The sequence below is a fragment of the Aedes albopictus genome, chromosome 1, assembly GCF_035046485.1.
Source record: "Aedes albopictus strain Foshan chromosome 1, AalbF5, whole genome shotgun sequence".
NCBI lineage: Eukaryota > Metazoa > Arthropoda > Insecta > Diptera > Culicidae > Aedes > Aedes albopictus.
Window position 1 is genome coordinate 171,691,458 of NC_085136.1, and position 26,971 is coordinate 171,718,428.

At 38.0% G+C, this 26,971-nt stretch overlaps 1 protein-coding gene across 5 annotated transcripts in view; it reads left to right on the forward strand.

The window, feature by feature from the left end:
• Positions 1–422: 422 nt before the first annotated feature.
• Positions 423–26,971, forward strand: part of LOC109405285 (homeobox protein homothorax) — a 534,195-nt gene continuing 507,646 nt past the window's right edge. For 4 of the 5 annotated variants that reach the window (XM_062850402.1, XM_062850455.1, XM_062850504.1 and 1 more), the window contains exons 1-2: positions 423–2,122; positions 20,017–20,267. In XM_062850402.1, the coding sequence (XP_062706386.1) occupies positions 2,108–2,122; positions 20,017–20,267 (266 nt within the window). In that variant the 5' untranslated portion in view covers positions 423–2,107. The remainder of the gene's footprint in view (positions 2,123–20,016; positions 20,268–26,971) is intronic. The other variant, XM_062850583.1, reaches the window with a different exon arrangement.

Sequence of the window (26,971 nt, forward strand, 5' to 3'; positions counted from 1 at the left end):
TCTAAGTGTGCGTAGAAGCTTTGATGCAGCTTGCATACTCTTTTTGAAACAATTTCGGCCACAGAATGCTAACTTACAAACACTTTGACATTTTCCATTGTGGTATTCGTGATGAGAGAGTGGGAAAGAGCGATAATGAAGTGTTGTGTGTGTGTATTAAATTTAAAATTTTTATCCTATAAGACATTCTTCATTTCAATCGGCCATATAAATAATTGTATATAGCTATCACATTTTGTACGAGAATAGGCGGAGTTATTGCGTGCGCAAATTTTAGCCCTTATGCCGCCATGCGAGAGAGAGCAGGCTGGCAGCAGAGAGTTTACCTCAACGGGAAGGCAAAGCAACCATAAAAAGAGGCGGGCTCATAAATTTTGTCGCTACCTCTCGTACGTTCCCGCCACTGTAGATGAATGTTGATTGACAAGACAGTGTATATTTGCCTTCGAAACGCGTACGACGTGTTTACGAACGTCGCTCTCACTCTTTATATATTCAGCCATAAGAGAAATTATTATAACAATAACAGTATACCAATAATAATTTAAATTCGTCTTCGTTAGTCATTAATTTCTGCACTTCGGCAAATTTAGACAAATATATATTGCTATTAAAATAATGTAATCCGCCACCGTTAATAACAACAACAACAACGTGAGGATACTTTAACCGGGATTGAGAACGAATAGTGTATCGCTCCGAGACGTTCCGGCGCATTTCCGCGGTGAATCGTAGTGTGTACCAGCAGTAGTTATTACCACAAAGTCTCCGAAAAATAAATGGATCATACCTCAGCCACAATCAGCTAGACAACGCAGAAATGTGTGCAAAATCCCGTCGTGACCACTTGTGAAGAAGAGTGTTAGTTTTCATCTGTCATCCGAATGCAACAAACGGTCACCGACGTGCTGCACAACATTCATCGACATCGGCGGTCCAGCGCCTGCTGTGATTATTACAACCTCGTGTTGTGTTGTTATCCTTTCGGTCAATTCAACGTGCAATCAGATCTATCATTTGCCGCACGAAAGCAGAACTAGCCGAGAGAAAAAGAACGAGCGAGAGCGAGTGACAAGGAGAGGTTTCTATGTTGTAGAATTCGTCCTCGTCGCACCGCGCACACACCACACCGCGCACACATTTACACTCGCGGCCCGGGTGAAAAAGCGCGCATCGAAAGTGAAGACTCCAGTGTGAAACCTAGACAGTGTTTCGCGTAAGTGTGATAAATCATTTCTCGCTCATCACACGCGCAGCCGACGACATTGTGCAAAGAGCTCTCCTCGCTCGTTGAACCGAAATGCAAGTAATTAATATTCTTTTTTTCGGCTGCTGAAAATTCATCGTCGCGGTAGACGTCGTGGGATGTTTGTGTACTATTTCTACTATTGATCGAACATTTTTCGCGTGTTTTGTCATAAAAAAAGACAATTATTTCGTTCGTACGTCCGCTCGTTAAAGGAAGATCGTCGCGCGTTGGCAAAAAGAAACAAGCGTGAGTAAAACAACAAAATCACAACGCGCTGTAACAAGTTATGATAAAACTGTGATTCTAGTTTATAACTAAGTGGAATTTTATTTAAGATTGCAACAATCACGAGAGAAACAAAAATATACGTAATACGGGAAGAGTAAAATCACCATCTGGAACTGTCGGTACGGTCCGTGTGTGCGCGTGCTAGTGTGAAAGAGAAAATTATCATTAATCAAATCCGGGTAAAACGGTAAACACATCAAGCATGGAAATAAACCAAGTGTGATTTTGCTTGGGCAAGAGTAAACGAATTTTATGTTTTTTTCCTGATCCCATCTATTGGATGATTCTTAAACCAATGCTTTCTGTTATGAGATACTTCTGCGATTTCCTATGATTTACCGGGAGCGTTATCGGTATTACAGAAAGCATAAAAATAAGTAACTTGCGACGCTCCTGGAACTAGTACAAGCTTCACAGAGACTGTGAGGTTGAGTTGTGGTGAAGAAGTGGCAATAGTGTTGTGTATGTATTGTTTAAGTGAAAAGTGAAATATTTTTAGTTATTGAGTTTTTGTTGATTGGTTTCTAAGCGGTGGAACAAGTGTACCCGCCGCTTACGTCGCAGAAATTGATGGCACAGCCTAGGGTATGTATTGATAAGGTTTTAAATTTATTTATAGATATAGAAAAGATGATATAGATGATCCCTTGTATTCTACAAACTATTGGAGGATAATGCGGAATATTTTCAATCGAGAACTCTCCGTCGGTACTCAAAAAAGTTTTGATATACTTATATGTAAACCACTTTTCTGTGAATTACAGTTCAACGTCGACATTATTGCCGATGAAAATACGCCTCTCTGTGCGCGTTTCCATACATTTTATAGCGATAATTTTGCACAATCAAACAAATACGAAAATCTACATTTTTATATATATCTAGCGGAAAGTATACGTATGAATTCGAGAGTGTACTCGATAAGTTGATTGCTACATAAACTTGAAATTCTTTCAAGATATAAAGCAAAATCGACGCATGCACCAAATGGTTGGGCAAAAATGGCTTTCATCAGTTAATACAATTCAGCCGCCTTTAGTATTTTTCTGCATTTTGGTATGTGTTCAGCATGGTCTCGAAGAAGTTGAAAAAATGAACAGTCAGTCAAAGACGGACGGACGCAAAATGCAATCCTCTTAATTATCGTTTTCAATCAGAAAGTCCCAAGCTGTGCGTCGGACAATGTTGAGGTTCCCGCTTAATCTCCATTATTTAAAAATGCAAATCCAATTTCGGTTTTCGCAAAAGAGAATCGACCGGAGCAACAACTGCCCGTGCGCACCAAGAAAATAAGAAAAAAAGGAGATTGAGAAATTCCTGATGCTGTTGGATTTGCCAAGCATTAAATCCCTTTTTTGCTTTGCTCCTTTTTGCGCCGTTTGCCTTTTGTTTGCAATGGCAGCGTGAAGTAAATGTATGTGTGCGCATCGTATGTGTGCTACTAACAAATGAGCAAAAATATAAAAAATATCTTCCTTTTGTTTGAACCTCAACAAAAAGGACTTGAATGATGAAGTTTTTTTTTTGTAACTGAGGTACGCATCAAGGTGTTTCACTCGTATCCGTTTTACTTTTTTCTGATATGTTCAAATCTTGAAACGACCAGAATTTTCTTCTGTTTTTTTGTTTCTTTGTTTTGTTCTGTAGTCATTGATTGCCCCATCTGATGTCAATAACATCTCAAGACGACTTACGAATAAAACTTTATGTAGTTTACAACCTGTAGCTCCATATTGAACTATCCGTAGAAAAGTATAAGTTTATCATACAGTTCTTTCGTATGATAAATTAACTATGATAAATTCTGCCAACCCAATTTTATAATTTCTTTAAGAAACTATTGTTGATTGTTTCGAAACACATCATACTACGGAGAAAAATACCAGCATGGGAATGAAAATCTCTACAACAAATTATTGAATTTTGAATCGGAAATGTGATAATTTTGGCCTAATTTTTGAAACTTTTGCTGTGTTGGGTGGTCTAGTGTTTTCTAACTATTCTAGGATTGCGACCGTGCAAAAATATTGCATAATATAACAAATTATCATTTGTTTACCGTAGGAAACTAACGTCATCGTCATTTCTAGATCCAGGTGATATATTAAGGAGCAACAAAAATTAAAATAAAAAAAATTAAAATAAAATAAAAAATAAAGACGTGTTATTTAAATGATAGGGTATCAATACCATAAATAATCTCACGCAGCGAGAAAAATGAAAAAAATATGTTCATAGGGCAGCTATGATTTTTGTAACGATCATGCTGATTTTCGTAAAACTGATTATCCTTTTCAATGCATCTATTGCCGCGCTTATCTTTTATTAGAGTCCTGCGGCGGTCGTACGGTCGCAAGGCATACAGCCCCACTGACACTCGCAAGGCAAAACAAAAGAAAAAGTGTTCCCGCCAAAAACAAAAGCAGGTGGGTTTCGCGAAGCGACAGATGTTTTTGAATGTATTTGTGATGAACGACAAGAGTGGCTCAGTGGAATGAGTGTTCTTGCTGTCAAACCCCATCTAATGGAATAAAATACTTTTAAATCTGGTGACGCTGTTATGATTAGTGACTGTCGCGCTTATATCAGGAGCCAGTGGCAGATAATCGCCATATTCTGATTTTTCTTGAGAGGCATAATATAGTTAGACAATCAAATGCATAACGCTGTTATGATTAGTGACTGCCGCGCTTATATCAGGAGCCAGAGGCAGATAATCGCCATATTCTGATTTTTCTTGAGAGGCATAATATAGTTAGACAATCATAATGTTTCAAAAGTTTCCAAAAGTGCACCACGGTGACATCATTGTCACAAGTATGCAGCGGTTCGTACGGAATAGTTATCGTAAACCAGCTTTGTTAAATTATTGGCTCTTGAGCGAAAGCTTCATTACCATGAAACTAAACAATTAACAAAAAATAAACTAGTTCCGGATTAAAAATGGTTCAGTTCATGCGTAAAGCAATCGCTCTAGAGTCAATTTACACGTCTATTGCATCATTCCATCCAAAATCTAATTCCATGCTAAGCGATACGATTTTCTTAATTTGGCTACTGAACTTCATAATTCAGCAGCAAGAAATCATAAAACAACATTATGGAATTATAATCAAGCTCTGATGAATTCATTAACACACGTTATGGTTTCATAAGGTCTCATTTGAAATCAAGAAAGAACATTAGGAGTTTCATAATGTGACATAATGAACCCATATGAGCTTGTCTATGATTTCATAATGCAGTTTTAAGGATACCGGCAACAAAACCTGTTCCGTTTCCACGTGTTTCATAATGAGTATTTACGAATATCATATGTTTAAGTTATGGCTAAATTTCATAATGCGTTTTTATGAATTCCTTACGGTTATTTGCCTGAGTGTAGGTCCCGAGATAAACTAGATGTTTGTTATTTAAACAATAACACCGTTCAACACTAAATTTTGTTATGGGATGAGAAAAAAAAATAGCAGCGGTTGAGGACCATAGAAGTGTCATAGTGAAAGAATTTTTAAAAAATATTGGACCGGGCCTTCACAATTTAAAACCGAAGAAAACCGAAGTTTGTATGGAGAACTTGGGGTGTTCAATTGATATAAGCATTAGAACGCACTGCGCATAGATTTAGACGTTAAGCCTGGAACACATAGCGTCCGTTCCGTCGAGGTTTGCGTTTTTCTGACAGTTTTCCCATGGGAAATGTGTCAAACTACTGTCACGCACACGCAAATGTATGCATTGTGTGGGGCACTTTAGGCAATAACAAAACTAACCTAAATACCGAAAACGCATAAAGATATGCATAGCACGTTCTAATGCACATATCCATTGAACACCCCAAGTTCTCCATACAAACTTCGGTTTTGAACTGTGAAGGCCCGGTCCAATATTTTCAAAAATTCTTTCACTATGACACTTCTATGGTCCCCAACCGCTGTTTTTTTTTCTCATTCCATAACACCAAATTTTGTAAAATTTTGTCGAGCAGTGTAATTGGCTTCTTTAACGGTGTTGAAATAATTCCATATTCTGAATCTACATGCCAAACTACCGCCGAATCCAAATTTTCATGAATTTTGATGCCCGGGAACCTCCTTAAAAATCAATTTGAAGTTTGTATGGGAGCGATTTGATGAACCACCCCTCATCAGATTTTGTACTGGGCGGAGCTGTCAAACAGTTGCCCAGCTGTCAAAAGGTGATTTGAAAAAAAAAAATGAAATTGGTTTTAGGTATCAAAATAAAGTTCTAAAAATCTGAAAAAAATCATAGTGGCTCAGAAAAAGGTGCTCTATCATTTAAAAATATAAAATCATTGATTTTTTCTTAATTTAAAAACCCAATTGCAATTGCCGTTCGAAATTTACTTTATTTCAATAATTATTTTAATTCGAAATATAGTAAGTGTAATATAAATTTTGATTATCATTTCAATTCGCAATATCGTATTTATATTTTATAAGAAAAGTTTAAACTGAGTTTCCTCTTGATTTTCTTAAACTCAACGGCAAAATACTTGTTAATAGTAAGTTTTGTGCCGGTTAAATGTAAATAAAAATAACTCATTTTAACCTACCGCCAGTTTCAGATGGCTCTAATAGCCGAATTTTAGTTACTAAGCATACACGAAAACTTGCTACGTGAGCTTCCGTGCATAACTTTGAGGCACCCTCACAAAAAAAATGTGTGTATATTACACAGTTTAAAAGAAATACAATATCCGCTAGTGTAACTTCTGGTGAAATACCCGCTTGTAAACGCAATTTTACTAGATTGCATAATTTCCTAGTAATTATTATACTCATCATATGCATGGTCATGTCGATATAGATTTTTTATACTCCAGGGGCCGAATTGCGGCGCACAATCTCTTCGAAAAGAATAAATTTTCTTCCATTGCTCACCAGCAAGAAAATTTTCTTTTTTTCGAAGAAAAAGTGCGCGGAATTCGCCTACAGAACTGCTCAAAAGATATAAATTTCATTTTTTTTTTCAAAATAAGTTATTCTGGAGGGGGGCGGGCCTCCCTGGCCACACCTAATATACGCCAATGCACACCATGTTAAGGGCTAATCCCGGCACCAGAAGCCCCCGTATGCAAATTTTTACGCCGATCAGTTCAGTAGTTTCCGAGTCTATAAGGGTTAGGCAGTCAGACAGACAGACAAACAGACAGATAGACAGAAATTCATTATTTATGTTCTTGTGTTTTCTTAAAAAACACATATTTTTCTTAATCATCATTTTTATTAAGAATGCATTACTACTGGGTGCCTAGCGGTCATTAGAACGAATCGTCATTTAACCGGAAGGTCATCAACGTCCATCAGACCATTTTCCTTCTTTTCATTGAAGATTTTCTTTATTCAGTGGTACTATTCTTTTATTTTTGGCGGTCAAATTCTTAACTTTGTAGTACGTTTACCCTTCTTTTGATTATAAGCTGGCCTTGTAAGTTGCATTGTGGCTGCCAAACTGGCAACTACATCTGAAATTTATGCTTCTTTTTAGCATTGATTGTTCTTTGGAGTTTCAGTGTTAAGTTATTGTTTAATGAGCAAAAACCAAACCAAAAACGTTTATACCTCATTTACTCAAAAGAAGATTTGGGTTACCTAGAGTCATTATATAAACTTACTGAATATTAAGTGAAATTAAACGGCTAAGTTATCTTGTATGATGTGAAATGTGAGCACGTCTTGATTTTTTTAATTAAAACTATAAGAGCAAGGATGTCATTGTCCAAGGAACACATGATAGCAAAAATTTCCCAAATGGAGGAGAACGTGCCTCTGGCGCCGACCTAATGATACCTGAACACATGATGCTTAAAATGGTTCTCAATGTTTACATCCAGTGAACGGGCAATAAGTAGCATTTTCAGTTCTGTGTGTGTTTGCATGATCGGATTCGTGTGTTCGGTATTTGCAAGGCAGCTCTTAGGGCGACCATCTTTGGAGTACTCGTAAGCGTCTTCACTTCATGTATTTTGTACGCATTAAACAAAATAAAAGATGCCCAGTTGTAGTACCAATGTGAATGTGCACATGTTCACCATACTATCTTAAACGTAGTGTGGCCAGCAAAAAAAAAAAACACCCGTAGAATTCCGGCAGGGTACCCGGGTACCCACGAAGCTGAAATGATCATATCTCCGTCAATTTTCCCCCGATTTTAATTTTTTTTTTGGCCTATTCAACTCACACACTCATTGTCTATCAAAATTATATTTGGTTGGACCAGTCCGATCACCGTGGGTGCCGGAAAATCCGGATTTCCGGGCCCATGTTTTTATACAAAACTATGCTCGGGATTTTCGGTAGATTAATAACAATATCGATATCAATCATTCTAAAACTGCTTCAGCATACAGTATCTGACCAGCCCGGGATCATAAAATTTTATTTATTTATTTTGCCAAGCGTTAGACTACATATAAACATAATTATTTCTATATTCTATTGTATCGTACAGAGTTGAAATATTGTTTTAAATTCACGCTCGAAACGTGCTGACTTTGAAGCTGCGATTTTGGATCAGGCTTCCCGTGGTCCCATGGCTGGCAATGGCCACTTTACGGTATCCTAGGCTCAACAATATGGGATTCAATATAGTATAAGGACATACTCCCAAAACTCCAGATTTTCCTAAAACCACGCTGATCAGATCGGTGCAACCAAATATTTTATCGATGGATAATGAATTTATGAGTTAAGTGAGCCAAAAAATTCTCAATTCGGTGGAACATTGACGGAGATATGATCATTTCAGTTTCGTGGGTATCCTACCGTCATTCCACGTAATAAAAAAAAATCATAAGCCCCTCCCCCTGACCCTCCTCACTTGAAAATTCGGTTAACCCCATTAATAGATTTAAATTCACGTGTTCTTAGATCTAGCAGAGTTTCAACTTCCCGCTCTCAATAATCATTAAAATATCGAGATTTAAATTGAAAAAGGTACCCGGGTACCCTGCCGGCCGCATAAGGGTTACACATTGATTCAATTCGGTTAACAAGACGAATACCCGTCTGTTGAGAAAGTTATGTAGGGAAGTGGAACCACCTCGGCAGGGGTCCTATTTTGGGCACTTTTCTGCTATAACTCAGTCAATTCTGAACAAATTGACACAATTTTTAGAACGCGATGAGATACGTATAGTATCTAGCCGTGTACAAAATTTCAAGTCGATTGGTTTGGAATTGACTGAGTTATAGCAAAGAGTGCCCAAAATACCAGCCGCTGTGAAAGTGGTTCGCTACATTTTTTGATTATTAACAAAACTTCGCTTTGAATAGAACATAATATCTAGTAATTTTAAAATACGAAAACAGATAAACCGATCATTAACGAATCAAGAGCACCCTGTGCCTTGGTTGATGCGGCAAAAACTCAAACTATTCAGTTCACGCCCTCCATAAAACCCGAAATTCCCAAATCTTAGACCTATTGTTTTCAATATCACATTAGGAATGCTTTTTAGACGTTGCTGCTGAGAACATGGTGGATGATAGACAAAGATGAGCATCCCGCCGAACTCGGTCGGCCTGGGTCGATAATCTGACCGCGTTTCCACAAAACGGACCCAACCAACAACGCCGTCGCACCATATTTTCGATCAAGACCAGCCGTTGCTAGTTGTACTGTGCTGTGCCGGTTATATTGCTAGCTGCTCCCCACACACCGCATAATAGCGCGATCGTTAGTGCCGCCGAGAGCCGTAGCATGCGCGTGTAAGTGATTTTTCTCATTTCTTGGCCCGCGTCGCACCGCACTCCCGAGTTAGCTCGAGATTCCCGACGGGGTTACTCGAGCAGTAAAACTCATTCCTCGGCAGCGATGCTGCTTGCTGCCGCTGCCTTCAAGTCGGCCGGCCGAGATGCGAGTTTAGTTCTGCATGATTCATCAAAAGCAGAGGGTTTCGGTTATTGAAAAAGGAACGTGTTAAAGCAATAATGAAAAAATCAATAAACTGTTTGAATTTGGGAATTGAAAAACTGTATCGATCTAGCAGACGTCTAATGCATGTGAGATAGTTATAATGAATAATAATAGCTATTACAGCGTCAGGAATATAATCTCATACATCATCCATGGGCAGATGAATTTTAAGTCTGCAGTTCACATACAAACGGCCACCGACCGGTGAAAATTGCTATTTGGTTGCTACAGAAAGACATGGAAGATTATTCAATTATGTCGTTTATCAATGCTTTACTATTCGCATTCATCAATATCTAGAATGCGCCACAAATTGGTCTTTGAAACCAGGAACAAATTTGCTATTTTGTGCTTATCGAATTCGGTGTAATGAGAACCTGCATTGAAAATGTAATGTTGGTTAGTGCATCACTTGAATAAGGCAGTACACCGAAAAGATCAGCGTTATCCAATTCGTTATCACTTATGTTACTCTCAAATGCGACTTCCATTGTTTCTGATGAGATGCCAGTTGAGGAGATGCATTGTTGAACATAATTTGTTATGTGAAATATAAGCGGATAATACTCATACCTATAACGACTCATACCACTAAAATTTAACACGAGAACAATTTAAAATGTGTTTATTTCACCTGCGAAATTTCATGGAAATCGGTGCAGTACATTTCGTTGCAGCTCAAAAACAGTCCAACGTGTGCAAATAATATTTGTACAACCTACAACCCATATTTTAGCATGACAACGCAGTTGCTTTTAAAATTGGCAAAGGAGATTTTACAGTCAAAACATGAATTTTGAGTAACCGTGCATGTAGCTTATTATATCTTAGTGAGCACTCCTTTTTGTTCCGATCCTTGGTGTTGAAAGTTCTATTCACATTTCATTCACATTAAATTTATCAACTACCTTCTGTGAAAATTGCAAGCCCATTTTAAGAGACAATCAAAAGTTATAAAAATACCGCTTTAAAAAAACATAATCAACCACATCAAGACTAATAGCTCCAAAGGGCCTGTCCATAAACTACGTAGACTCTTAGGGGGGGACGGGGGGGTCTGGCCTAAGTCTACGCTCCATACAAATTTCAAAAAAATTGTATGAACGAAAGTCTACGAGGGGGTTCGCAGATGGCCAAAAATGAGTCTACGTAGTTTATGGACAGCGCCAAAGTCAGTTGTCATTAGTATCACAACAGTTTACGAAATGTCATCATTATTTGTAAAGTGCTTTGTCCAGCTGCAAAAAGGTGATTTAAAAAATCAATGATACTTTAGGTCGGTATGAAAGTTTTTTCATGAAGTTTTATGGCTCCCAAAAAAATCATAGTGGCTCAGAAGAAGGTGATTTTTTATATTAAAACTAAGAATCAATAAATTTAACAAAATTTTAGAATTCAATTGTCCAGATTATCGCAAATACACGCTTTATACTTTGATTAAATACCATGAGTTTACACCAGTTCGACGAAATTTCACTTCCCGTTTTGCAACAATTATTAGCAAACCATCAAATGATTGTAAAGAGGGTTCCACAATTATTTGTACAGACTGCAGGAGGAAGAACCAAATGCTGAACAGCAAGTGAGAATTCCAAAAATTTAAAGCGAAACCATCATCGAACATCAGTCCATGAAAATATCGATCAGTCAATGGCTTTGGGAGAAACCTTTCTCATTTTCTTGCATTTCATCCTGCGGAGCGACGTTCGGTTCGGTTCTTAAAAATTATGAACCTTGCTCAAACTTCTGGGTGATGAATTTCAAAATGGCCGTATAGTAAAATTGATTAATGATCTTTTCTTGTCTGCTCTCGGCATTCACGTCCTCACGAGGGGTACTACTATACTATTTATATGGGTTGTTTTTTTTTTCTTCTACGTTGCGTTGTGTCTCGTCTGTGCTTTGGTGATGACGATGGGTAGACACAATTTTTGACAGTATGAAAACACACGCATGCGTTTTATTTTTGCCTCGCGCTAGACTTTTGTCGTACGGTGGTACCTACTAGCTGGTAGTGGAATCCACATGGGCCGGCGTGTAAATGCAGAGCGAAATAGGCAGCTTGACTCACGACGATTGTCATCATTACTTTGCCTTCGGCATCTACTGCCGTTCTGTTGGCATCCTTTTCGGAGTTCTAGACATGGACGTAGTGGTGCGAGCAAATCTGACGGTATTGACGGCCGGCGACTCTCAGTCGTATTGATATTCAATATCGCCGTTTTGTATAAGCGCGCCAAACTGGTTAGAGATAGAAAAACAAAAACTGACGCTTTTGTTTTTCAATTGCTTTGCCGAAAAAAAAAACAGCGTACAGAGAAAGAAGAGAAATTTTGCCATTGTCAAATGCAGCCCACTAAATATCCCCGCATGCCACTCCACTCTATTGGTTTTTGTTGGCTATTTCTATAGTCTCCCATTCAGGCCAGTAATGGTAGGCAGACTAAATGACCACCTCCAGCGATGGACAACACTGCGTAAAATAAGCGAGTTCAATCTCAGCGTATAGTAGCTAACGTGCGTAAAATGAAGTTTAACTTAAATCAATAATCCGCATTTTAACCTGTTCCATCGTTTCACCACACAAAATTGAAGATTCATCGTTCATCGCAGCTGTTTGCCCTCAGCTTGCACATCCCATCGCTGACGACGATGAAAACGATGATGTAGTGTGAAATGATTTGACAGATTTCGAACATTGTTAAAATCAATTGAAATTTTTCATTTATTTGATCAAACGAAATATAACACCACCCGTTCCAAGTGTGAGTGTGTGATTGTCGCGTAGGTATATCGACAGTACCGGAGCAAACGAGCAAGATAGAATGAAATACTCGCCCACAGTGAGTTAGATTGGAGAACACTGTATACAAAGCTCTGAACAATTGATATGGACGAATTGTCTCTAAGCACACTGACTGTGTGAAACGGATGAATAAGAGAAGGAATCATCATCTGCACCATCATGATCGCGGCTGTTGATTGCCATCGTTAGTGCGCTCATACGACGATATCGCTTGGGGCCACACTCTGTGACAGGCAGAGATGAGACAGAACCGTTGATGCAATTTTAAGGCACCAGCCGCATGGTATCACTTGTGCAGTATATCTGTATCGTGCATCCCAAAGTGAAGATGTGGACATAATTCAATAAAGCACTCCAATAAACGCCTACTGCGTGTGGTGGAATAATAGTGACGGCAAGAAATGCTGGTTGTTAGAGCTTAGTTATGTTACCATACTTAGTGATAGAGTTTTCAGTCTCTATCCAAAATTGACGGTAAACTGCAGTATAAAATAAGGTAGTGTTAAAACTTAATAATGTTTTACGCACCTAACGCCTATCATTAGCAGAACATCAAATAATTTGATTCGAAAACGGATGAGCCGTTTCTAAAATGGTTCACTTCTTTTGCAATTGATATAAAAGTACTAACTGTAAACATTTATCTCTAGCCACTCTATCCAATGTTGCCGTTGGCGGATTCATACGCATAGAAAGAATACAGGAGCCTAAAAACACAAAATGGAAAACTCATGCCATTGTCAGTTCAACAATCTCGTTTTACCTGTGTTTCTCGCATTGTTTGTTGCGTTTTCGTACATAAGAGCGAAGGGTTCTTCAGTCCGCGCTTCCTCATAGAATATATTTTTCTCACTCATTTCACTTGAATCGCTATCTTGCATTTTCCCCACTAATTATACACGAATTCAAGTTTATTTTATAGTTCCGCTTCGGTTGCGAAGGTTTTTTTTTGTCGTTGTAGCTCATGCTTTCCCTCTAGATATAAATGTAGAGACCTGCGAGACGGTTAGTCGCCATTTTATCCTGTGGATTGGATGAGTGTGAAGAGTCTGAAAATAAAGCAAGGGAAATGTCTTTGTACTTTATTTGGGGAGCTCAGCCACGTTTCAGTGCCATTCATTGGCGTGCTATAATTATTCATTGCTTTGGAGCGATCTAATTGAGCATACTCACTGGCGAAACGCTTAGAATATCTCATTCGAGTGTTTTAGCTTATCTTGCTGACTTATCATCATAAATGCATAAATCAGAAGCATAGCTCTAAATGGAAAGAGTCGCCACTGTTGAACCGATTGCTGCAATCCATTTCCCAAAGAAGCAAAGAAAAAGGAACAACCCATTGAAAATCGTGAACTAGAACGCACCACTATTCTGTCGGGGTTGGAATTATAAATTATAATATTTTTCAAATTACTTTTATCTTTCATTCAAATTTTTATCTCTATTCAGATGGAAAGTGTGACATGAATTGCCAGAAATACAATCTACTCGTATTAAGTTAAGATTCTTATTTCAAGGGGGTTGACCTAGGCACGCGTATTCGTTTTAAGATCCCGCAATTGACATATTTGTTTCCACATGTTCATGTAAAAAACTTACTTGGGCATTTATTAGCTAGAATCTATTAAGGAGAGAACATAACATAAAGGTAGAAGGAAATGTTGGGGCTCACGGTGAACATAAGTAAATTGTACATTATGAAATGTAAATTTTTCCTCCATTGCTCTTTAATGATAAAAACCTTTTGAACTTACAAATTGAAGAAGAGATGTTCTTTCGATCAACTAATAAGTGTTTCCTCACTACCACTAAACTCCCGAACATGTTAAACTTTGTGCTATACCATAGCGGAGAAGAACAACCGGGTATGAGCGAAGGTGACGCAGTACTGGGTGAAACATCCTACATGCTTTATTTTGCATTGTAACCTTCTACACTTGACGACTTTGTAAATTCTGCTTTACATTGTTTTTCTCACCAACAGATTTTCTAGCCCAGTTTATCTCTATCGATTTTGTGGAACGTATTTTTGATATCTGGACAGGACGTACGAGAACAACTTGCGAAAGCCGCTACAGTATCTGTCAGCAATTCGTTTGTCTCTTGTCATGCTCTGGAATGACAAAGCAATATAAATAAACCGAAGGATACTGAGTACCATAGGCACGAATCGGAAATATAAATTTGTGCAAAGACTGTAAAAAGTACACTTTGTACATATAGCGGTAAACCATCCGTACTGAGATTACATTTTGTGCCATTAGATATGTAGTTCAATTACCGCGCACATCAACATCACACACATAGTGGAAATGGTCTGTTTATCATGTATCTAGTCCTGCAACTTATTTTAACCGATTTTTCCATCTCCAGCCTTTCAAAGATGGATAAATTGCTAAATTAATTAAATTAACACACATCAGACACTCCAATGAGCAGACATCGTGAGCTGATTTGTTTACGCGTTGCAACGAACCGTTACGCTCTATCTAATTTCACGCTATCGCTGCGATCGCCGTTGATGACGCCGCCGCCGCCGTTGCCGTTGAAAAGTCAGTGTGTCTTTGTGCATTAGCATGATCTGATATGATGTGCGCTATGCAGGAGGGTTCGGTTTATATAAACCGTCAAATGATGCGCTACTGAGCGTTCTATTAAGTTTTCTGCATTTGAAATTATTAGAATGATTTTTATTCGTTCATTGTTTCTTCCGTTTGTAATCAATTGTATAATATTTCGTTCAATTGTCGACTATGTCTGCCGTTTCTTGCAATAGTATTGACTATTCTTTGTAAGTGGCCGTTTTAAGTCACAATAATTGAAAATACAATCATTTTGTCTACGTAAATTTCGTGGTTTGTTGCGTGATATGTACATACCTGCCTGCCGTGGGCTAAAGCATGGCTTCACTCCAGCGCCGAGCGCATAGTACCGCACAATCTGGGTCTTGGGTGATGCTTTTCAGTTCTCCGAACGTGTGAGTTCCCAGGTCTTCTTCGACCGCGTGCTGCCACGAAGTCGCGGACTTCTACCAGGTTTCTGGTGAATATTATTTTCGCACTATTTTCTTTCGACAATTGCACTACGTGACCAGCTCACTGGACTCGCTCTCTTCGAGTAAGTGCTCTTCCACAGTAATTGGGAGAGACTTTCTATGCCTGCCCTGCCATGTGCAGCATACTTGTCCCATGTTAATAGGGAATCCTATAGAACATGGGACAACTATGCTGCACACGGCAGTGCCATGGCATAAGTTTGTTTGCACAATGACACACTGTACCCAAGAAGTCGAACAAGTTTGGTCGACTGGAGAGGGCATTCCGCCGTCTCCAAAGCCATTTCTACAAGGCTAACTGAAGACCAAACATTATTTTCTAGTTTCACATCGATAATTGCCCGCACTCTACGCTCGTTTTTCATACCAGCCTAAGTAGTCTCGCCCGAAAATCATGTGGTAACATTACCTGTTCAAAGCTAATTTCTATTAATTAAATCGTAAGCTACTGCTAAATCACTAGTACGTATGCAAGTTATACTCCCGAAAATTGTCTAGAATAATCCGCGGGGTATACTTTGATCGGCCTTCACGACAATCAAATCACGACGAATCAAAAGGTCTCAGTCTGTTGAACAGGGCACGCGACAATATCTAGTATGCCGTATTCAGAAAGGTCATTCCTCTGTAACATGTACACTAGGCCTCTCTATTTTTTTTTTTGCAAAAGTTGGAAATGTTAAAAGTTTAATATTGCAAAATGATCGTTTTAGCTAAAAAACAATCAGGCCAAAATTTGCAGCCCGTATCTCAAGGCTAAGGGTCCCCCATGGGGCCTAAAGTTCTCAAAAAATATATGGGGTCACAAAAATCATGAAATTTTGTCGACGAAAAAAATACCCTATGTTACTAAATGGCCCAAAAATGTGCTCAGAATGTAGATATCTCTTTTCGTTTTTGAGTTTATCGAGCAAAATATGGTAAGTTCCCCTTAAGATTTCAAAAAAATGGTCAAAATGTTGATTTTTTGGTAGCTCTTCGCCAATAACTCAAAAACGAAAAGAGATATCACTATTCTGAGCACATTTTTGGGCCTTCGGGGTCATCGATTTTTAGTAGAATGGGATATTTTTATTTGACGAAAACAAATATGTTTTTTGTGACTCCATACTATTTTTTAGAACTTTAGGCCCCGTGGGGGACCACTTAGCCTTGAGATACGGACTCCAAATTTTGGCCTGATTGTTTTTTTTAGCTAAAACGATCGTTTTGCCATATAGAACTTTCAACATTTCAAGCTTTCCACTTTACAAAAACTTTGTACTCTCTAGTATGCACCCTTCCATGCAGATTGGGCCATCCAACCTGCTGTTGGTAGTTCCACTCCTTACATGGTATGGACAGTTAAAACTGTTGGTGAATTCAATCAATCGTGAATGGTTTGATTACAGAGAGTAGACATCTAAGTTAAGTATCAAAGCTGTGTAAAGAATTTAATGGTAATGAAATGGTAGCATAAGCAGTAACATCGTGGAGGCGCTGCTATAGCTATGTTCCTGTGTAGCGATTAATAATAGTTCACCGCTGACCAACGCTTAAGCTAGTTAGCATTATTTTTGTAAAATGCCGCCCTGGTTTGTTTTTTTTTGCCTGCCAAAATAAAACTTTTTCGTTTACTTTTTCTAACTAACCCACTAGACGTTGTGTTCTTATTCATTTTACACCGCGATCTTTTTTTTATTTTATCGACGAATTATAAAACAGTATTTATAAAAACTGATTGATGATGATTTCGTTGAACTTGAAAATGCAACATCATGTAAAATTTCAAAGATGTATTTTACTTCTATAGGATGACTTTGGTTATTATCGGAAAGTTTGTTCTCTTCATCATGAAGAGTTTTTGTCGGCCAATTTGCCTAAAACTTAGTTGTATAATTCAGCTTGGCTGTGAAAGATTTGAGGCCAACCTTGAGTTTAACAAATAAAAAAAAAAACCAACGACAGAGAACAAAACGGCCGAAAATACGTAAGTTCCATTATATACAAAGTGTTAGGTTCGTGAGTGTAAACTTTTTAAGGGATGATAGATGACCATAAATGATGAAAAAAAAGTTTACGCATATGATCAAATCTCAATAGTTACGTAGTTATTGAACTTTCCATGTTTTTGTTTGCTTTAAACTGGCCTTAACTTGAAAATGGTCAAACTTATCGCAGTTTTTTAACCCTCATTCGAAAGATTATTAAATTTTCTATCAAATAAGATCTTTGAACCTGTTTGTTTTGAAAAAAAAAACTTAGTTTTCTTAAGCAAGGAAGCGCAAAAGTAATGTTTTTCAGCTTGTTTTTGTCAACTATTAAAAAAAAAAATGCGTGATAAATTAAAATTTGTAATTACAGTACGAGGATGAGGGTTTCGGGAAAGTTTTTTGTAAGTAAAATGCTGATTTGAAAAGTTGGTTTTACCATCATACAAATACGGAGTACTGTAAGCGTATCTTATTGAAAGAAAACAGGGACATTACATAAAATAACACAGCGTAACAAAAAATAACTATTGGTCTGTCTCAAGAGCAAACTTATGTGTCTTTGACAGATTTTGGGCCGCTGAATCCAAATCCGGGCTCAGATTTGCTCCAGCACTCCACAGTTTTGAGAAATACCTCCATTCATAGGGCAAAATATGTGATTTTAGGCTATTTTGACTGCAAGCCATCGACTATTGATTTTTTTTAAGAAATGAAAGGGTAAATTGGTCAATTCAGATCTAATTTAACGACTTATGCAAAATATTCCGTTTAACCAAATCAAATTTAATAGATTTAAGCATTTTATATTGGTAAGTAAATTTGCATGCTACTTTTGAAGGGTGACTTGTATAGGAAATATCGTACCTAACATAAATCGCTTAAAACTATCAAATTCGATTTTGTGGAACAAAACATTTTACATAAGTCATTAATGTAGATGTTAATTGGCCAATTAACCCTTTGATTGCTTAAAAAAATATTTCCATGCCTAATGGCTTGCAATCTTAAAAGCCCAAAATCGCAAATTTTTACATTGAGGTATAGCTCAAAATTGTGAAGTGCTGGAGCAAATCTGAGCTCGGATTCGGACTCAGCGGCCCAAAATCCGTCAAAGACACATCAGTTTACTCTTGAGACAGACCAATAGTTAATTTTTGTTACGCTGTGTTATTTTATGTAATGATACATTTGCATCAACATAACATCGAAAAGTTCAGAATTGTAGAATTTCTTCGCTTATCTATAAATGCCCAGAAAATCGCGTAGTTTACTGTGACTCAAGGCGAAACTGGATCCATTTCCTCACTTTCTGGGTTTTGTTTTTTTTTTTTTTTAAAATAACGAAGCAATATTTTCAAAATCGCTTTTGCACACATGTAGAGTATGGATCAAGGTATCTCCTGATTTTTTTCTGGTGGAAAATGTTTTTCGTTTTTGCTGAAACCTTTTTTAAACAAATTTCACAAAGAAATGGGTTCTGCAAAATCGAAAAACATTTTCCACCAGGGAAAAAATCAGGAGATACCTTGATCCATACTCTACATGTGTACGAAAACCGATTTTGAAAATATTGCTACGTTATTTAATAAACAATCAAAAGCCAAAAAAATTAGGAAATGCTTCCATTTTCGCCTTAATGCCGACCATTTACGGTTGTGAATTTATTATCCAAAATGCGATTTTTAATTAAAATTGCAAGATAACGTCAAGAACAAGAACTTAAGTGTCAAAAAAAAAAACAAATTGTAGAGTGGAACAGGAAGCACAACTTTGCGTAACAAAGAATTTAAGTCAAGCATTATTCAAAGATAAATGACTAAAACAAGCTAGAAGGCAATTCTTTTGAGCTTCTTCGCTCTAGAAAACTAGTTGTTTTCTTAACAAAACAAAAGGGGCCCATAGAACTTATTTGATAGAACATTTCGAATGAGGGTATAAAAACTGCAATAAATTTGACCATTTTCAAGTTAAAGCCAGGTTGATGCAAACATAGTCAAAAACATGGAAAGTTCAATAACTACGTAACTGTTGAGATTTGACCATACTCAGCTTTAAGCATATTGTCTTTGTAAGATACGCAGAAGTTGGATTATTGTTAATAGTTTTTTTCTAGCTATCAGTAACTGTAAAAAGATAAGGCTAGATTCTATTGTTCTATGTATGACGTAAAAGGCGAATTAAAAAAATAATTTACAAAAATTCAAACTTTCCCATTTTCATGCCCCTCAACCAACATATATCACACCTTAAATATCGTATGCTTGATTGTTTCAACACTCGTCATATTTATTCAATTTGAGCCTCGTTGGAAAACGTACAACTTGTGCCGAACGTCTTTCTGCAACTCGTTGCATAAATGGCTATCGTGATATTATATGGGTGGCGCCTTTCACCCCAACGGTGAATTTTTTGCTAAGCCTCAACATTGTATTTCTTTTAGCCTTAGCAAAACATTCACTGCTCAATTTACCATCGATGGTTCCGGCACTTCGCACACTTATGTATGTAAGTGGTCATAAAGTTTTACGGCTAAAATTAATTAGAAAGAGAAACTAGATAAGCAGACCAGTATGAGTAGCGTGTAAAGCTATCATCATTAGCTACATTCGCTGATTTTGAATACATTTCTTGAAGCCTAGATGTATTGTTTTATACATACAGATTTTGATGGATTTTTTTTCTTCTATTATTCTACTTTTTGCAGTACGACGATGGCCTGCACGGCTATGGAATGGACGGTGGAGCAGCGGCAATGTACGACCCCCACGCAGGCCATAGGCCGCCTGGGTTATCCGGTTTACCTCCACATCACTCACCTCACATGAACCATGCTGCGGCTGCATCAGTCGGCATGCATGGTTACCATGGAACCTCTAGTCATGTATCACCAGCCACGAGTCACATGGGTGCAGTGCAACCAGATGTGCATAAACGTGATAAAGAAGCTATTTATGGGTAAGTTATCAACGGATCCTAATCACTCCTCGGTAGTAATTGGAGACTGCCCACCACAAAAAGTGGCACCCGCCCTCCTGCAAAACGGTTGTGCGGGATCATCTCTGCTTTGCTTATATTGTGTGGAAGTCCTCTTGTCTCGTGGACGGCGATGTACTCTTCTCCTCTCTTTGCAGCGACGAGTATAGTCAGCAGAACTTTGCTCTCTGGCATATTAAAAGGCCATAAATCATTCGTTTATGCATCGGCTTGGAAGAAACAAACATCAACATTCATAATTATAAGTCCAAAATTGTGAGAATTTATAAAATTACAACCTTTTTAAGTGTTGAGGATACGCTTAAATTGAATGCTTCCTTTATTCGACGCTCGACCAAGCAAACCACGACCGTATACACCCAAAAGATAAAACAGATAATAGCGATTATCCAAAAATACCATAATAACAGATATTAAATTAAGGACATCAGGCAACTGTCGGAGTGAGATGCAGTCAACCCGTCAGTCAGTCAATTGGTCGAACCGTCCAATAGCCGCTGTGACGGAATGACTAAGGTTCTAAGGTTGTGATCAATCTATTAATCATAATTATAGTTCCACATATTGGGGATCTTGTGTGCAATTTTTAAGGTTGCGCTCGGTATCGTGATGATCCATCGCAGGCGGGATGCATAGCCTTATCTTCACACATTTCTTTTTTTTTTTGCTTTCAAACTTGTTTCTATCTATGAGGCCTTGTAAAACATCTGTCGTGTCCCTGAATTTCCCGGGATCATTGATATTGTTTTCGTGCTCCGCGCGGTGTCGAAACTTGACTGTCAGAGTCATTTCAATATGTTCGGGATGATCGTAATTTTATTTCCCATTAATATCATACAATCATCCTCCCTTTTCAACAGTTTTACAACTGTTACCTCAATACATGTTACTTGGGGAGTGAACTGCAGTCATTAGAGCTATTATCGTATTTTATCTTCCTTGTTCGTCGCCGTCTTCGTCGTGGTACCTGCGGTTGGGCAGAAACAGACAAAAAAAAGATGCGGGAGAATGAAGGCTTTGTGTGACACCTTTCGGAATGAAATTAATAAGAACAAACAAACCTTTATTGCTCGTTGTCGGTTCGATGATTTTCTCTTCCAGTTTTTGCCTCCTAAAACAGGAGCACATTTGAAAGGAGCAGGCTGTAAAGCAAAAACAAATATTAATGAATTTTCAAGAGCTTCGTATTTACTTAATACGCATGTTTTTTCCTAGTGACTAGAAGGGCACCTCGTTGGTGTGCATCAGTTTTTTCGTCTCTGTGCAAGTCGTAAGCATTTGACTCAATGCTCACCAGCAAGGTGACCAATTTATGTCATCAAATATTTGAATTTCAAATTTACACTTTGCAGCGTTCTTTTCATTTTCCTTTTATGCGTTGTCTGTCGATTGATTTTGGTTAGATGAAGATGCTCTGTTGACCTATGTTTACATTATACTTGAGATTGAACAGAGACGGCTAACGTGTGGGTCAAGTTTAGTCCAAATAGCTAATTACCTGTAGTGCCACTGTAAGTTCTGTGGACGGAGTGTTTATTAATCCCAAGTGACACATGATTTTATAATTCTGTATACCTTTTTGGTCAAATTTGGCAACGAATGATATGTTATTGATATGCTTATTCATTCTTTCGTTTAGTACAACAACTTTCACACATTTTAGTTTACAGTTACAGCTATCCGATCTCATGAACGTCCTCCAGTCACCAGACGATGCTCGACCTGGTTAGTCCATCTGACCCGTAGTACTTCACATCTTCTTCTACCATCCAGATCTTCATATCTGTCCGACATTATTAAGACATACCTTGCCCACCGTTTCTCCGGATTGGCGATCCATAGCCTTAATCACTAGGCTAATTAGAGACCCCTAGTTATCCTAGTGGATGAGGTTTTGGATCGTTAATTCGAAAACGGTGGGTACGATTCCTGCTACGATTGAGAAATTTTATTCCTGAGCATTCCAACTCATGGACGAAGCCGTTTCAGGATGAGTTGAGCTTCTAGTGGAACTTCCACGTTTCTGGAGAACAGAAACACTTTTCTGTTTTCCCAACTCCACCTCTTTCAGGTGCCATTTCTTCTCCCGGAAGAAACTGGCCTGCTACTTTCGCTTTCGCGTGTAACGTTCTACATATATTCGATAATAGTTGATGTCGGTTTAACTTACCATGTATCTCAAAAAGTAATAGCTCTGTTGCAATTACTTTTAAAAAATCAACCATTGCCTAATCACTTTGTAACGTGTTGGCATATTCCTTTATAGCCGATTCCAGTTCTTCACGCATGCCAGATGGTATGCGCACAGGACAATCCAGCGTTCACCTCGGCAGCATCATTATCAGTCTGTCTTTGGCAGTCTTGCAACAATCGAACTCTCAGTTCCTTGATGAACTTAATCATTTGCGTTTTCGATAAGCTTTCCAGTTCTGCTGGCACTTGCATTGATCTTGGAGGAATTTCAGCGCTGTTATTGTTTCTTGTTGGCGCCGTTCGTTGATTATTTTCGTGATTGTATCGAAGAGGTCGTATCCAGCTTTGGTGTTACTTTTGTTAAGCTTGGAATACAATAAACTCAAGTTGCCTTCCGCAGACAGTAATGTAGCATCCCGACTTCCCAATGCTTTCGAAGCGAGTCTGATTGGCTGAAGAAGAGCTTCGTGAAGGTTTATTGCAACCTCGAAATCACTGTCCAGCATATTTCGTGTCTAACATATTTAAGTGTCCAGCATCGTTTCAGTCGAATTCCAACGACGGTATTTGAAAAATTTTCACGACTCTTCGAATACGTTTCAGGGGCTCTCCAAATTCAAAAATACTACATAATCAAAATATGTGAGAAATGTGTGTCCCAGGAATCCCGGGATTCTCAGGACGATGAAAAATGTTATCCCGGGATTCGAGAAATTCCGAATTTTTCAAGATCCCGGGATTTTTTGTCCAGGGATATCCCGGCTTGGAGACTCTATATGGAACCTTAGGCAAACTGGATTTTTTACTGCATAAATGATCAGATTGTAGAATAAACATGTACTTAAATTGCGTAATTATTGGACTGGATGACTTCTCAATATAAACTGGCTCACGCAGTCTAGGGGATCAAAACGAATAGTTTTCAAACGTTTCGGCACTTTGTATTTGGCCTTTTTCAGACGGTAGATAGTTTCACCCTTGAAAAAGGCCCAATACAAAGTGCCGAAACGTCGGGCAGAACAAAACTATTCGTTTTGAACCCCTAGACATGTACTAAATTAAGCTGAGATTATCTCTCTCTCTCCCTTCTTGGCGTAACGTCCTCACTGGGACAAAGCCTGCTTCTCAGCTTAGTGTTCTATGAGCACTTACACAGTTATTACCTGAGAGCTTCCTCTGCCAATGACCATTTTGCATGTGTATATCGTGTGGCAGGCACGAAGATACTCCATGCCCAAGGAAGTCAGGGAAATTTCCTTTACGAAAAGATCCTGGACCGACCGGGAATCGAACCCGTCACCCTCAGCATGGTCATGCTGAATACCCGTGCGCTTACCGCCTCGGCTATATGGGCCTAAGCTGAGATTATGCAACTTTCAAGTATTCATGAGAAAACAGCGAAAAAGTATCCAAAATAAATTAAAGAAATAAATCTCTTGTAAAATTTTCAATAACCTGTATTTTGCACAACACGTTGACAAAATCTCGCTTTTTGTACTCAGCATTAGCGTGGTGCTGGCGGTGGTGGACAACCGCACTACTGACGGAAGGTTAAAGAGCACTAAATATCTTTGTTCTCAATGCTTGACCTTTTCTAATGTTATATCTTATCCAAGATACAGGTTGTTGTTTGTACGGACTCTAACTGGACAACACAATTTTCCATGCTGTGAACAGAAAAAAATCTACTTAGCCAATAAAATCAAAATTGATTTTATGCTTTGGAACAGACGAAAAAAAAGTAAAATACCAAATATAAAATCCACGTGGTTTGATCGCACGTTGGTTTCTGAGTTAGTTACAAAAGCAAATTCCAGTGAACTCTTAGTGAACTTGTAGTTATTCTAACCTCTAAAAATGGCCCTGAGCATTCGAATGCTCTGAGTGCCTGAATGTCTCCTTAGTTTTATTTTTGGGATAAAGTCTACTTTTTAGCTAATTTTGGTACATACCCCAAAGTTGACATTTTCGTGTTACTATAAAGATGCTACAGTGTGAAGGTAACATAATTAAAAATCCAAAGTAGGGTCTTATATCATTTGGGCAGGTGTACATATTTTGAGTACTTTCCTCTGTAACAATGCCAATATCATACCAATTCATCTGAATTTTTGTATAGGGTTAGGTTTTGAGTATACAATTGTAGTAATAGCTATAAATGTCAAAAATAGGTACACCTGCCCAAATGGTACAATAGTAGCAACAGCCTTGCTGTTCTCAAACTGGGCCACCTGCTTCTATTGCTTTTCCAGCCATAAAAACAAACTTTATTTGGCCTTCTACACAAAATTTGAACATGGTTTTCAAACATTGTTCTGAACCTTCAGTACAAAATCTCAACAGTAACTGCTTAAAGCGACATCCTTTAACTGTGTGCTCGTACACTAAAGACAGCGCTGCACCATATATGAACAAGATTTATAGCTCTTGAGCCGCATCATAATCATAAACCTCTCGATTTGTTTTCTTGGGCCGTCTTCAGTGATTTCTACAGAAACAGTATAACTTTGGTTCTTTTGCTATCCTAAGCTGGCCTGATGATTCTCACAGAGTGGCAAGTTTCCAATAATTACCAGCTATCACAAATCCCTCCCAATGTCGATGTTGTCTGCAGAGCCGATAAATAAAATATCTTTAAGCGGTATCCAGCACCATGACCATCAACCCAATTATGATACCTCTTTAGCCTAGAAAAGCAGGTCTTTGTTTAGCAGACGTAATTAACTAACCACAAAATGATTATATATATTTTATTACACATATTTAGCTCCATCAAGCATTCTTTTGTCACTTGTCGGCATCAGCTAGCCCGACATGTCGCCGGAACAGGGGAAGATCGCGGTAGATGCACAATATTTACGCCACTTCGCCGTGGCCATCCGTGAAGTGTTACTCCTTATGCATGGAGATTCCTCGGAGATGAGGCCTCGTAAAAGTTGAGAGAAGTATCGCCACCAAGCTGAGAGTAAAAATAGTAATAAATTTTTTATGACCATTGTTTTAACGCGTGTTTTGCTTCGCTTCTCTATCTCTTTATTTTAATTCATACAAACGAACACAAGACACCTTACACAGTGAAGTTTGCTTAAGCCGATACCCCATGAGAATTTAACGACTCCTGAAACCATACTTATGATTTTATTTGTTGTTCCGAAGATTTGGCCTTCAATATCGCCTCGAATGGGACTGACTGTACAATTTATAGATACGCTGTTCGTTTTTGTGCAATGACCATCTGCATGCAGTTCTACCTCCCTGTGCCGGGAGAAATGCTGGGACAGAACAATGTCGAGTTGAACTGTATCGAATATTTTGGTTACATGAGAATGTATTCCATCGCTTGAGTGTTGCGACCACACTGGTTACTGGTGAAACTGCTCGTAGTTGGTGTGGCCGTCGTTGCAGCTGCTCTTTGTAGCGGATGTTTTCACCTCTCTTAAAATTTACACACTCATCTGGTGGTGCAGACTGTCTGACTCGTGTTAAAATGCCGTAAAAGTAAGAATGAGCAGCGAGCAATACAGAGAATGAGAAGGACGTGGTCGATCGTATATTTTTATGGTTTGTTTTAATCACAACAGTAAATGAGATGAGATGATATTTAAATTTTTATGGTATTAATTACTCCAAGTTGTTGGTCATATGTATCGATGATCTTAGATAATTGGAAACGGTTAGAAATGGACGAAAAAAAACAAATATCGCACACATTAGGTGAATGACCGTACAAGTGCTGCCAGAAAGCAAACGAGTTTCAAATTGTAATTCAAAACATTAAAGTTGTTCTGGCAATTGTTAATGGTGATGACCTTGTATTTGTTATGCGTGGGTTCTTAAGACAGTCGGCTTCCTTACGTCAAGCAACGGATATGACCCAAACTATCTTCAGTAACAATCCAATGAGGCCATTTCTTTTGAAAAGGTTTTGAGAACTGTAATCATGATGTATGATGTTTTTCAATCTATTTGACTAAAAAATGTTACTTTGTTATGAATGCTACTCGTTGTTTTCTCACATAAAGTATAAATAAATGGCATTTTCAGCCAGATGCTATTTACGAATTTTTGGAATTCAGTAACAAATTTTACTCGTGAAACGCGTGACATTTGTTTTTGAATACTAAAAACAATGAACCTTCACAGTACATTAATTTTATTTAGAACATGCTACAGAGCATCGGATTCCTATTATAGACTATTTCAGAAATGATTAATACACTTTGTTTATTGAATAAAACGAACTGATCTGTTATTTTGCATCAATTACATTCAGAATATAGCATATTGTGCTACACATTTTTGTATTTCCCTTCAATTATCTTGATATTTTAAAGAACTACCGAGTTCTCTAACAATTAACTTCATTCTTAAAATTTGCATTTGCACAAAGGTGCTTTTTGATGATATCAACATTATTTATCACTAAGGCCGGAACAAATCTCATTTTCTTCTTTTGTCACTTTGGTCATAGA